The following is a 12,599-nucleotide window of genomic DNA, read 5'->3' as shown; positions in this document are numbered from 1 at the left end:
GATGATCTCAAGTTCTAGATATTTTAAATATTAAATATTTAAATAGAAAAGTATTTATGCATAATCCTGAGTACACAGTTCTCTTTGTTTTAAATGTCACTATAAAAATAAATTTCTGTGGCTTTCCTTTTGGTCCACTATTGGATATAGTTTAAGACAATCAAAATTTAAGAAGATTTAGAGCCTTTGAGGATCTCTATATGAGAGAATAAAAATTCTCATTAATTATTCAGTAAGAGTAAATCTTCTTAATGAGAGAATAAAATTTCTGCTCCTTCAAGATAATCCTTCTCCTGACCTCAATGCATTGGACTAAATCTTCTGTTTCTACACTTAACGCATGATATGCTACTTTATTCATTCATACACCCCTCCTCCACTAGACTACAAGTTTCTTAGGAGCAGAGATCACCTCTAATTTTACTGCTCTTTTTCCCAATGCCTGATACAGAGTAAGAGCTCAGTAAGTGTTTGTTGGACATAAGAAACTTCTCTTTAAATTCTGATTGATAATCATTTCAGTAAGATACAGAAAGGAATGTTTTACCAAAGAGCAATTAGCATTAATCCTAGAAAAATGACTCTGTAGTCAGATTGCATTGCTTTTCATGAACAGGTTCTCTATATCTTCTTACAATAAGTAAAACACGAAAGGGAGATTAAACAATTATTTGATAAATTTTTTCAAGGTAAACAGAAATGCATACAGTTCACGATTCAAATACTCTCACCAGACACATTTTTTTTTCGAAAAGAACTAAATCATTTTTTTCTGCAAGGACATTTCTAAAGTACAACTGACCCCTTAGGTGAGTGAAAAGTTGAGACAGGTAAGCATTTTTAATGTTTATAGTAAGATGGGCATTTTGAATGGATATTAGGAGCTAGACAGTAAGTTTCAATATCAATATCTTTGCTACATTACTTTAATCATGGATGAATAGTAAAGCAGTGATTCACTGTCTCATCCTTATAAATTAAATTTACAAGTGAAAGCTAAAGAAAAAGGAAATAAACCCAAACCCAAAAGTTCTAACGGTCTCCAAAAGTGTTCATGTCACTTGGATGTGGACTAAGATTAAGGCTAAAAAGTGTAGAAATAGAGTGGATAAAGCAATATAGTGGCAAAGAATTATCCTAAACTCACAGTTCAAAACTGCTTCAGGAGAAATACTACCAACTTCAAGTATAAACTTTACCTTTGATTTCATAAGTCAGATGTATTAAGACTGTTAAGTCTTTTTTTTTTATTTCCTTTGTGGAGGCCAAACCTCTAGCCCAGAAGGTGAAGCCACATAGTCCCAGAGACTGACTCAGAATGTCATAACCCAAGTCAACCCAATGAAACTCATTCTCCTTGTTGTTGTTCAGTTGTGTCCGACTCTGCAACCCCATGGTGCAGTATGTCAGGCTCCCCTTATTCTGGGGCTTTGTGTTAAAATTACTAGGAAAGGAAATTTCCTTTTCTGTTGAAGTTGTAAGATCTTTTCCAGAGGTCTTGGTGGTCATTTTGCCCCCGGAGGGGAAGAAAACAAAGCTGAAAGATGGAGACAACAGTCCCTGACCACAGCCCTTAAGCATCTGTGTACATTGGTTCCTGACGACTTACACCCGACAGTCGCAATTAGTCAATGAATTGCCTTTCCTGCTTATATGATATAGTGTGGTGTCTTTCCTGCCTACCTTTTACAAGCTACTATGGGACGGGGTGACCTGAGGCTACTGGGGCTCCCCAGGTGACTCAGGGTCCAGGTTCCCTCAGATGACTCTGGGTCCAGGGCCCCCAGGTGACTTTATATCTGGGCCCCCCAAGTGACTCAGGGTCTGTGGCCTCCCAGTGGACTTGAGGTCCAGACCGCCTCAGGTGACTCAGGGTCTCGGGTGCCCCAACTGACTCAGGGTCGGTGTTCCCCAGGTGACACAGGTCCCGGGGCCCCCTCAGATGACTCAGGGTCTGAGTTCCCCTCAGGTGACTCGGGGTGTGGGGCGCCCCAAGGTGACTCGGGTGCCAGGCCCCTTGTGTGGCGCGGCAGCCCAGCGTGCAGGACTGAGGGAGGCACCTGCCTGTCATGACGCGCTCGGGATGAGTGCCCGCTGACAGACCGAACGGACACCCGAGAGCTCCCAGAAATGCCCGCCACGATTCTCCTAAGTTACGGTGAGGGCGGTGACGAAGCTCAAGATGACAGCCGTGACGAAAGTCGGGGCTGGCTCACGCGTGTCACTCCTCCTTCCGGCCCGCCCCTCACACAGCCCCTCACACCTCCCCGTCAGTCCCCGGGGCCCAAGACTGTTAAGTCTTGAATGCGCAAAGGCCGCCCTTCTACAACTACAAAGGTGTTTCCAGACACCCAAAGGTACTTCAGGTCTTGACATACCTGGTGATAAACTTCTCCTGGACTCCTGAAGCTGTTTAACTCCACTTACAAGGTCAAGTGGATTTATGAACGTTCCCACCATCACTATGCAGACAATTACAACACCACTGCCATAATCGCTCCCGCTCCACCTTTCATCTGTCCAGCACCTGCTTTGCACTGGGCCCTGGCCCAGGTGCTTTATATAGATAGTATTTAACCCTCAGAAAGCCCCAGAAGGGATGTTGTTGTCTCCATTTTACAGGTGAGGAAGCTGAGGCTTAAAGACTGAGGCTTACAAAACTTATCCCAACAGCAGAGGCAGATTTGAAGCTGAGTCTGTCCAATACCACCGCCTAGGACTTTGTCACTGCCACTTGCTCTCAGAGGTATTTCTAAGCCTCTGTTATCTTCCAGGCACCGTGCTAGTAATTTTAAATATATATTTAGAACACTCCAAAACAATGCTAAAGAGGTAAGTAGCAGCTCATGAATATGAAGCTAGAGCAGCAAAGAAACTCCTCCAGGAGCTCACAGCTAGTTAGTGACAGGGCTAAAATTTAAATGCCTGCTTTATCAATGGTGAAAGAATATAAACCGAAAATTTCAAAGCCTTGCCTTTGGCATAAACTAAATAAGGGAAGTAACCCGGTACCTATTAACCAGTTTAGATGCACTATTAGATAAAACAAACCTAGGCTTATCTAGCTATGTCCTTTATGTTAGAAAATAATTAAACCTGTTTAGAGTTCTAAACACTAAATCAATCACAAAAGACTGAAAGATGGAATCAATCAAGTCACGAAGACTAACACTCCACAATTTCAGAATGTTTCCAAATAGCATTTTAAATGATGGTTCTTTTTCTTGTGGAATAAAACAACAGTTTATCCTCACAACCCTCTAGTGATTTATAGAGAGTAAGGAGTGAGTTGTTTTTCTGTTATAGAAGGAAAATGTCCATGCAAAGACAGAAAAACTAGGCGACGTTTGGCAATCTCAAAACTTGAACCTATGCATCCTGAAACGAGGATGCTCTGCTCTCTGGTGTTGGCTGCATTTTTCCTCCGAATGAAATCAAGTGTGCTGATTTGCAGAGGATTGTGATTATCACCTGCGTTTGGCTTCCTGCGGAGAGCATTAATGCTTGCTTCTAGGTTTGGAGTTCAGATGGAGAGTGATTATTTTTAATTCACTCTATAGACCCTTAGCTCAGAACCCATTTCTAATTACAATAACACTGAGTGTCTTGATTAGGGAAAATAAAAATGAAGCACTGTTTTCATCATATAGCAGAAAATAAACCATAAAATTACCACTCAAAAGTATAGGCAAGATATTAATAAGAAAAAGGAGAAACAGCTCTCATTTACTGAGCGCTCACAATGTGCCAGTCACTGTTCTGAGCGCTTGACATCCACTTACTTTTATGACAACTCTTATTATGCCCCTTTTATGGATGAGAAGACTGAAGCACTGAAAGGATAATAATTTGCCCAGGATGACACAGCTGAGTGTCACAGTAAGTAGAACAGGGATTTAAACCCAGATAGAGAACTCCCCCGGTTTGATTCCTGAGTCGGGAATATCCCCTGGAGATGGGATAGGCTACCCACTCCCATATTCTGGCCCGGAGAAGCCCATAGACAGAGGAGACTGGCTGTCTACAAAGTGGCTGTAGGGGGCTACAAAGGGTCTACACGGGCTGCAAAGAGTCAGACATGGCTGAACAACTGAGCACAACCCAGAGAATTCACACTCCGAATAAAACGTTTACAAAATAAAGTATAATTCAAAATAAACGCTGGTGCCGCTGAAGGCTGCTAAGGAAAGTCTAGCCCAAACTCGCCACGCCCTCTCCACACACACCAGTGTGGTCCCTCGGATGGCAAGAGAATGGACAAGACGGCAGATGAGGCTGACTCAGGAGGGCGACGGCTCTGTCTCTATGGAAAATAACATATTAATATGCTTACCAAAACCAAGCTTGGAAAAAAAAACTCTACGGGTGCATTTTAGGGAAGGAGACAGCCATGTTCAAATTATTTTATGTAAAGGAAGCAAGCAATGGTCACTGAGTTTTAGAACATCTGCCCTAAAGGTTGCAAATATTTGCAGAATACAGACATTAGTAAACTTTAAACCATCATTGAACTGGTAAGTTCTTAAGAGGGGAAGCATTTTTTCCCATTCCTCCCATTAGAACTTAGCATTTATAGTATGATGATGATGATGGCGGTGGTGATGGTTTTACACTTACTGAGTTTCTACCTTGCATCCAGAAGTGTGATAAGAGTTTTACGTTTAATAACAAACTAGCATGTGATATTCACTACAGTCCTACAGAATTAGTATTACTATGTTCTCCATTTTCCATCTGAAGAAATGGAGACTCAGAAAGGTGAAGTAACTTGCCCCAGGTCATATATCCAGGACATAAATTCATTTTCATTTGCTCTAAAAGCCCACAAAACTAATGGTGAATGCCCAGCAGATAAGTGTGGCCAGCTGACTGTCCCATCCTTATACAGAAACGAAGGTCCCAGTGAGTGCTGCACATGCCAGCCGAGGCCCACACCTCCAAATCCTGGACAGATATGAACAAACAGGGCAGATTGCTCCAGAGAGCAAGACTGACCAAAGATGGGCCAGAAATCTAAGCGTGCTTTAGCTGCTCTCTTTACTAGTAACTGGTACACCCTCTCAGGAGTAAACAAAATATGTATAAAGATGATATAACTAGAAAAGCATCCCAAAGACAGACCAGTAAGTTTAGTTCTCAGGACATTTGTTAGTACAAAGTTCATCATAATTCTAAAGCAAAGAATGGAGTGCTTTAAGACTGAACTAAAATACAAGAAGCTCAAGGAGAGAAACAGCTACAGTTCCGATGTGAGAGTTGGACCATAAAGAAGGCTGAACACTGAATAATTGATGGGTTCAAACTGTGGTGCTGGAGAAGACTCTTGAGAGTCCCTTGGACAGCAAGGAGAGCAAACCAGTCAATCCTAAAGGAAATCAGTCCTGAATATTCATTGGAAGGACTGATGCCGAAGCTCCAATACTTTGGCCACCTGATGCAAAGGGAAAGATGCTGGAAAAGATAGAAGGCAGGAGGAGAGGGGGATGACAGAGGATGAGATGGTTGGATGGCATCACCGACTCAATGGACATGAGTGTGAGCAAAGTCAGGGAGATAGTGAAGGACAGGGAAGCCTGGTGTGCTGCACTCCATGGGGTTGCAAAGAGTCAGACACACTTAGCAACTGAACAACAAAATTGTTTATAGCTGTGTATTATCTCATTTGATAGAATGTGATGGGACCAGGTCAGATAAGACCATTACTTTGGAAGTGTTTAAAATATTTGCTGATGTAGTAGGAAAAATACTTTTATGTTGGATACATTATTAAGTAACATTTTGTTAAAAATTTCAATTCATAGTTAACTACAGTAAGTCTTTAGGTGGATAAAAAATATGTCCTGTTACAAACAATTACTACTGTGAATGATAAATATGAGAAAAAATAAAATGCATTCTCTCTTAGCACTCCACTCCCTGTGCTCTCACACATACTCAGACTTCCCTGAACTACTTGTTCAGGAAGTACTTCTCAGGAAGTACCATGTTCTTCCAAGTACTGAGGATGCTCATAATGCAACCTCTGCCTGGAACTCATTGCTCCTTCCCTTTTCTGACTAAACTGCCTCACTCATCCTCCTCCAGGAATCCTCCCTGGATCCCTTCCTCTATTCTAACATCTACTGCAGCACCTATCCCACTGTTTACTTTTTGGTGTTCTGAAGACACAAAGAATTCTTTGATGACAGAGGTCGCTCTTATTGTTTTTTATATCCCAGCCCTTAGTTAATATTTGCCAAATGACTGAAATCACGTTGCAAAGACTCTTTTAGAAACAAAAGGAAAAATACTTTTAAAATGCAAATCTTACACAATATTATTCTCACTGTTCATAAAGGTGTGTTTTAAAAAACATACATAAAGGTGTGTATTTAAAAGCAAATACAGAAGGGGACTTCCCTGGTAGTCCAGTGGCTAAGACTCCATTCTCCCAATGCATGGGGCTGAGATTCCATCCCTGATCAGGGAACTAGATCCCACATTTAGAGTACGCATGCCCCAAATAAAAGATCCTGCATGCTGCAGTGAAGACCCAGCACAGCCAAATAACTAAATAAATGTTTTTTTTAAAAAAAGAAACAAACACATATAGAAGGATATACTGGAAATTGCCAACTGTCCTTCAATAAAGATTTTCACACACCTGAACCTCCTAAATATACCATTATGTCAAATTGATTATTGCTCAAGGAACGCACCAATTCAGATAGTGTAACTGAATACTTGGGCATGAAAGATAAAATCGTCACAAAACCACGGTAAAACATTTAAAAGCACTATGGCAGTTACACTTGGAATAACTAGGTGCTGCCATTTTCTACCACTGATTCCACTGGGGACAAGTCATGCACCCTTTGGTCTCAAGTTCTCCACCCATTAAATTGGGATAACCATCCCTGCCACTTCCTCCTCCACTCGGGTCCTGTGAGGACAGTGGAGCTACAACACCGAGTGGACATCTTCACAAGTAGGGCCCCACGGTCAGAAGTCTGAAGGAAGCCCCAGGTGGAGTTCCGATCTCGTTATGGTAATAATCCTTCACAACCCACCTGCTCTCATCAGCAAGTTGATAGTATAGCCTCCGGTGTGGTCTTTGCTACACTTATTTTGTAGTCAGAGTCAAGTCTACATGGGTGGGCACAAGTTCCTCTCCCTGGTGCTTGGTCTGAACCAGAGGCAGCGAGGAACTCGTTCATTCACAGCGACCACCACAGCCCCCTCCTTGGACCCCGATACGTTCCTGCCGCGCGAAACCGACCCTGGGCCTTTAGCCTCCTCGAAGAGGGGTCGATCGAGGCCGAGGGTAGAGAGGACTCGAGAGTCAGGGTAGCCGGAGTGGAAAAGGTCGGGGGAAGTGAGCCGGGGATAGGCGCGCTCGCCAGAGGGGCTTACCTGGCCTCTCTGAGGGGCGCCAGGGGCGGGTGTGGAATGAACACCCCACAGTCAGACCGCGGAGGCTGCTGCTTCTTCTTGGAGCGCCAGATATGGAAAGAGGCGTGCTTTTTGGGGGGCCTGGACGGACTGGACTCCCCGTGGTCACCCTGAGGGGGCAGCGACAGTGGCATCTTCTCGTCTGCCTCCTCCTCCTCCTCCGGCTGCTCGGACGCTGCCCTCTCGGTGGCCCGGTTCTTGTATTAATGAAAGAACTCACCTGGGCGCCCGCGGGCCCGCCTATCCCCGCGCGCCGGCCGACCCCGCCCCTCGTCGCGGGTCTGCAGCAGGGCGCCTCCCCCACGGCGCAGGAGGCGCGCGGCGGGAGCCCAGGTGAGGCGCTCGCCCGGAGCCGCAGGTATGGAGGACACGCCCCCTCGTCCCGGACCTCGGGGAGTGCGGCGGCCGCGGCACAGCGACACCTACTGGAAGCCTTGGGAACCGCCCGCCTCTCTGTCGGCATCCTCTGTTCTGTTGGAGCCAGAGCTGGGTCGGGTTTTGACATCTCCTCCGGTGCATGTGCCGTAGGTCGTCTGCGGAGTTGTTGGTCACTCTTGGCCTGTCCAAGGCTAGCACGAAGAATGGCTTAGCCACGAACCCCGCCTGAAGAAGGATGGGAGAGGCGCATCCCAGGGCCGGGCTGCCAGGCAATTAGGACTATTCTACTCTGACCTTCAGGTGTCTTGGGCAATGTCATGTGCTGGGTGGCTTCTGTTCCTGTTTGTAATCACAGGTGTCAATTGCTCTCCTCTCCCTTCAAGAGTTTGCATAATTAATCTGTACTTGCACCTCATAAAACACAAAAGGATAGAAAACAGAAGGGAATGAGCCATATTCCCCAGTTCCCTAGGACTTCAAAGATCCCTCACTGTGAACTAAACACCAGTCCCACAGGCCTCTCCAGACAACTGTTTTACTGCTAATGACTTCATTTTTTAACCTCACAATTGTGGTTAAATAGCAAAGGGAACTAATATCTAAGCAAAAAATGTCCATGAACATTTCATTTGAGGCATTACTAGAATATAAAGATTTCAAGAACCAAATACTACTTAAAAACTCAGTGCCGTATAAGTTCCTCTTACACAGTAATACTTTCTTCTTTCTTTTCTCTTTGAAGATCCAGCTAATTCATTCATTCATTTACTCAATCACCCAAGGAACATTAATTTTTATTGAATTATTTTTAAGTTTACATTTTTATTGATGTAATCCTACATATAAGGGCTCCCATGGTGGCTCAGAGGTAAAGAATCTGTCTGCAATGCAGAAGACACAGGTTTGATTTCTGGGCTGGTAAGATCCCCTGGAGAAGGAAGAGGCAAACCATTCCAGTATTCTTGCCTGGGAAATGCCATGACAGAGGAGCCTGGCAGTCTATAGTCCACGGGGTCACAAAAAGTCGGACACAAGTTAACAACTAAAAAACAACAACAAAAAAATTCTACATATAGTAAAAAAAAGAAAAAAAGCACAAACCATTAAGTATATAACTAAAATTTTCACATATTTATGTAGTTGGGGTATAAAATGTTTACACTTATGATATAACTATACCACAAGTCATTTGTCTATTCTACTGTGGATGGACATATAGGTGTTTCCAGTTTGGGGCTATTATTAATAAAGCTGGTATGAACCTATTCTATATAACCATTCATTTCTTTTGGGTATGTACCCAAGAGTTCACCCACTGGGTTATACAGTGGACAGCTGTTCAGCTTCAGCTGATTTGCCAAAATATTTTCCAAAATGGTTGTTATCAATTTATTCTCCTTTCAGCAATGTTTAAAGCTTCCAGTTTTTCTATATTTTCATCAACACTTGATATTATCAAGTTTTTTTCACTGTAGCCATTTGGATGGAGGGGTAGTGTTGTCTCATTGCAGTTTTAATTTATATTTCCTCAAGAAACATTTACTGAATTCACTGAGTACTAATTATGTGCTGGGCCTTGACTTGCATGCAGGGAGAGGAAGGGTGACTGACAGACACATAGATGATATACATCAAAGGGTAAGAGAAGTAGTAGAGGTGTGTGCCAGGCATTAAAGGAGTTTGGAAACATTACTAACCCAGCTTGCAAGTTTGGGAGGGAGGAAGAGGAGCAGTCAGTAAAGGTTTATTATAAAAATAGCCCTTGAGTTGAATCTTAAAAGGCAAAGGGATCAGCAAGAAAAAGGGAAGAGGAAAAAATGACACCTCATGCACATTTGCTCATATATTTACAAGCTCAGTAATTCATTCTTTCATTTGTGACTCTTCCAAGCAGAACTCTTCATGCTACCTGTTCTTTGTACCACCAGGGAATCTGGAATATATTTCAGTTCTGTTCATAGCGTGTGTGTGTGTGTGTGTGTGTGTGTGTTAGTTACTCAGTCGTGTCCAACTCTTTGCAACCCCATGGATCGGGGCCCACCAGGCTTCCTGTGTCCATAGGATTTTCCAGACAAGCATACTGGAGTGGGCAGCCATTCCCTTCTCCAGGGGATCTTCCCGACCTAGGTATCAAACCCATGTCTCCCACAATGCAGGCAGACTCTTTACTATCTGAGCCACTAGGGAAGCTTCTGTTCATAGTACATGGCATTCTTTGTTTACATATGTGTCTCCTATTAGCCCGAGAGCAACTTAAGAATATTACTCATTTACATTTTCAAAATATAAATACCTATTCATTGAAATAATTAATGAAATGAATTGGTATATCAACTTAATTAGACACCTAGAATGTTTCAGGCACAGGTCTTGTAGACTGTACACTTTGCGAGAGCAAAGTTCACATGGGTCTTGTTTCCTACGATACCCCCAGTGACTAGCACAGTGCATGGCACAGCGTTGGAACCCAATATATATTTATTATGTGAATGATGTAAGAAATTAGAACCACACATGGAAGTCTAAGATATAGTACTTACGATTCATCTAGTCAGAGAAACAGACACTTAAATACAACTTGATAAAATACAACTTGTACAATAAAACTTCATGTGTTCTAAGCAAAGTGTTTCACTGTTTTCTAGTCATTGCAAAAACAGATCCACTTAGGCTTCTTTAAGCAATAAATTAACTTATCATGGCATGTTAGACAGCTCACAGAATATCCCACAAGCCAGAGAGCCAGACTCTGAAGTCCAAACATACTCAGACACCCCTGATAGCTGGTCTCACAAACACCACTCTAATCACCTCTCAGCAGTAGGGGCTACACACAGGCAGCTCTGCTACTGCCATGCCAAGAATCAAAGGCCTGTTCTGATCACTCTTGACTGAAGACCAAGACTCACCCTCTTACACACTAATGCTAACTTCTTTGAGAAAAAAAAAGAAAAAGTCCTAAGCAGGTACATCTGATCAGAGAGCTCAGATCATCTAATGACTGCCTAGCTGCAAGGGAAATTTGAGTTTTCTGGCTGGGAAAGATTGAAGGCAGGAGAACAGAGTAACAGAAGATGAGATGGTTGGATGGCATCATCAACTCAATGGACATGAATCTGAGCAAACTCTGGGAGATAGTGAAGGACAGGGAAGCCTAGCTGCAGTCCATAGGGTCACAAAGAGTCAGACATAACTGAGTGACTGAACAACAACTTCAGAGACATGAAATTCATGTGGCTAAAAAATTGCCAAAGATAACACAGGTACTCGGAAGAATCTAGGCAGCCAAAAGCATGAAAGATGGTCACTGCCAAAGGAAAGGGCAAAAGGCTATGGGAACACAGAACAAAGTGACTAATTCTAGATGGCTCAGGGAAGTCATCAGCAGGGAGGTGACAGGTTGATGAGCTGTGCTGATGAATAAGAATTTATCAGAAGGAGAAAAGAAGGCTGGCAATCCAGAAAGAGTAAACAACATGGGCCAAGGCCCAGTGTTGTGAAAGGGCATGTGTTGGAGGGAAATAGTGAGAAGTTCAGTGAGGTTGGATAAAAGGGGATGGGGTGGGGCAGGATGGCAGCTGATGATGTTATTAAGATCAGGTGGGGCCAGATTGCTAAGCACTTGGTAAGCCATGCTTTTAAGGAACGGGGACTTGGCTTTGTAGGTGATAGGGACTCAGCTTACATTTTTAAGAAGAGTGACATGAGCAAACTTGGGCCTCATGAAGTGTTCCCTGCATGGAATGGGGTAGGGAGAAGCTAGAGAGGGGCAACTATTTAAGGAAGGCATAAGAGGACACAGCAAGAGGTCAGGGGTCAGGGGAGAGGTGATGGGCGCTCCCACCAAGTCAATGGGGTGGACACAGACAGGAGGGGATGAATACAAAATCACGTAGGAGATGGAATCACCAGGAATGGTAGTGAAAAAAAAAGAAGTCATCGAGTATGATAATGAGGTTAGATTTCCAGCTTAGGTAAATGGATGAAGGTGAAACCATTAACTAAAAACAGGAAAGCAGGAGAAAGATCAGGGCATGAAAATAAATTTGGTTTTGAACATATTGAGGCTGAAGTGATTTGAGGCTGTATAGACACAGATGTCTAAGAATTTCATTGAAAAATATGGTTCTGGAGGCCACAGGTCAGGGCTACACACGTAGATTCGGACATCATCAGTGAACAGGTGGGAGCTTGAACAGGTGAGAGCTGATATCATGAAATCAGATGAAATTACCTTGGGCAACTGTGTGAAATAAGGATAAGTGAGGATCAAGGACAAACCCCTGAGTAACACTGACATTCATGTGCTTTTCAGGTAAGGGGAAGCCCACACACAACAGACGCCAGATAGAGCAGTTAAAGAGATAGGAGGGGCAGGAACAGAGATGCAGACATAGAGAACAGGCTCGTGCACACAGCGGGGCAAGGAGGAGGAGATGAATTGAGAGAGTAGCATTGAAACATATACATTACCATATGTAAACTAGACAGCTGGTGGGAAGTTGTTGTATAACACAGGGAGCTCAGCTCAGTGCTCTGTGATGACCTAGAGGGGTGGGATGGGGTGGGGAGTGGGAGGGAAGTTCAAGAGGGAGGGGACATATGTACACTTATGGCTGATTCATGCTGTTCTATGGCAGAAACCAACACAACATCCTTCAATTAAAAATAAATAAATAGAAAAAGAGATCGGAGGTTGTCTAAGGGCAGAGTGTATCTATCCCTCTGGCAAGCTCACGTGATGTCTATCTTCAAAATTTAATAGACAGATAGAGGCTAGGTCCTCTATA

General features: G+C 43.4%; 1 protein-coding gene across 1 annotated transcript in view; it reads right to left on the bottom strand.

Moving 5' to 3' along the window:
- Nucleotides 1-7,616, bottom strand: part of CRYBG1 (crystallin beta-gamma domain containing 1) — a 224,479-nt gene extending 216,863 nt beyond the window's left edge. The window contains exon 1 of the mRNA XM_043438949.1: nucleotides 7,393-7,616. Within this exon, the coding sequence (XP_043294884.1) occupies nucleotides 7,393-7,565 (173 nt within the window). The 5' untranslated portion in view covers nucleotides 7,566-7,616. The remainder of the gene's footprint in view (nucleotides 1-7,392) is intronic.
- Nucleotides 7,617-12,599: the final 4,983 nt, after the last annotated feature.

Source organism: Cervus canadensis, chromosome 20 (assembly GCF_019320065.1).
Source record: "Cervus canadensis isolate Bull #8, Minnesota chromosome 20, ASM1932006v1, whole genome shotgun sequence".
NCBI lineage: Eukaryota > Metazoa > Chordata > Mammalia > Artiodactyla > Cervidae > Cervus > Cervus canadensis.
The sequence above is the reverse complement of the archived record's forward strand: the minus strand, read 5'-3'. Positions and strand labels throughout refer to the sequence as shown.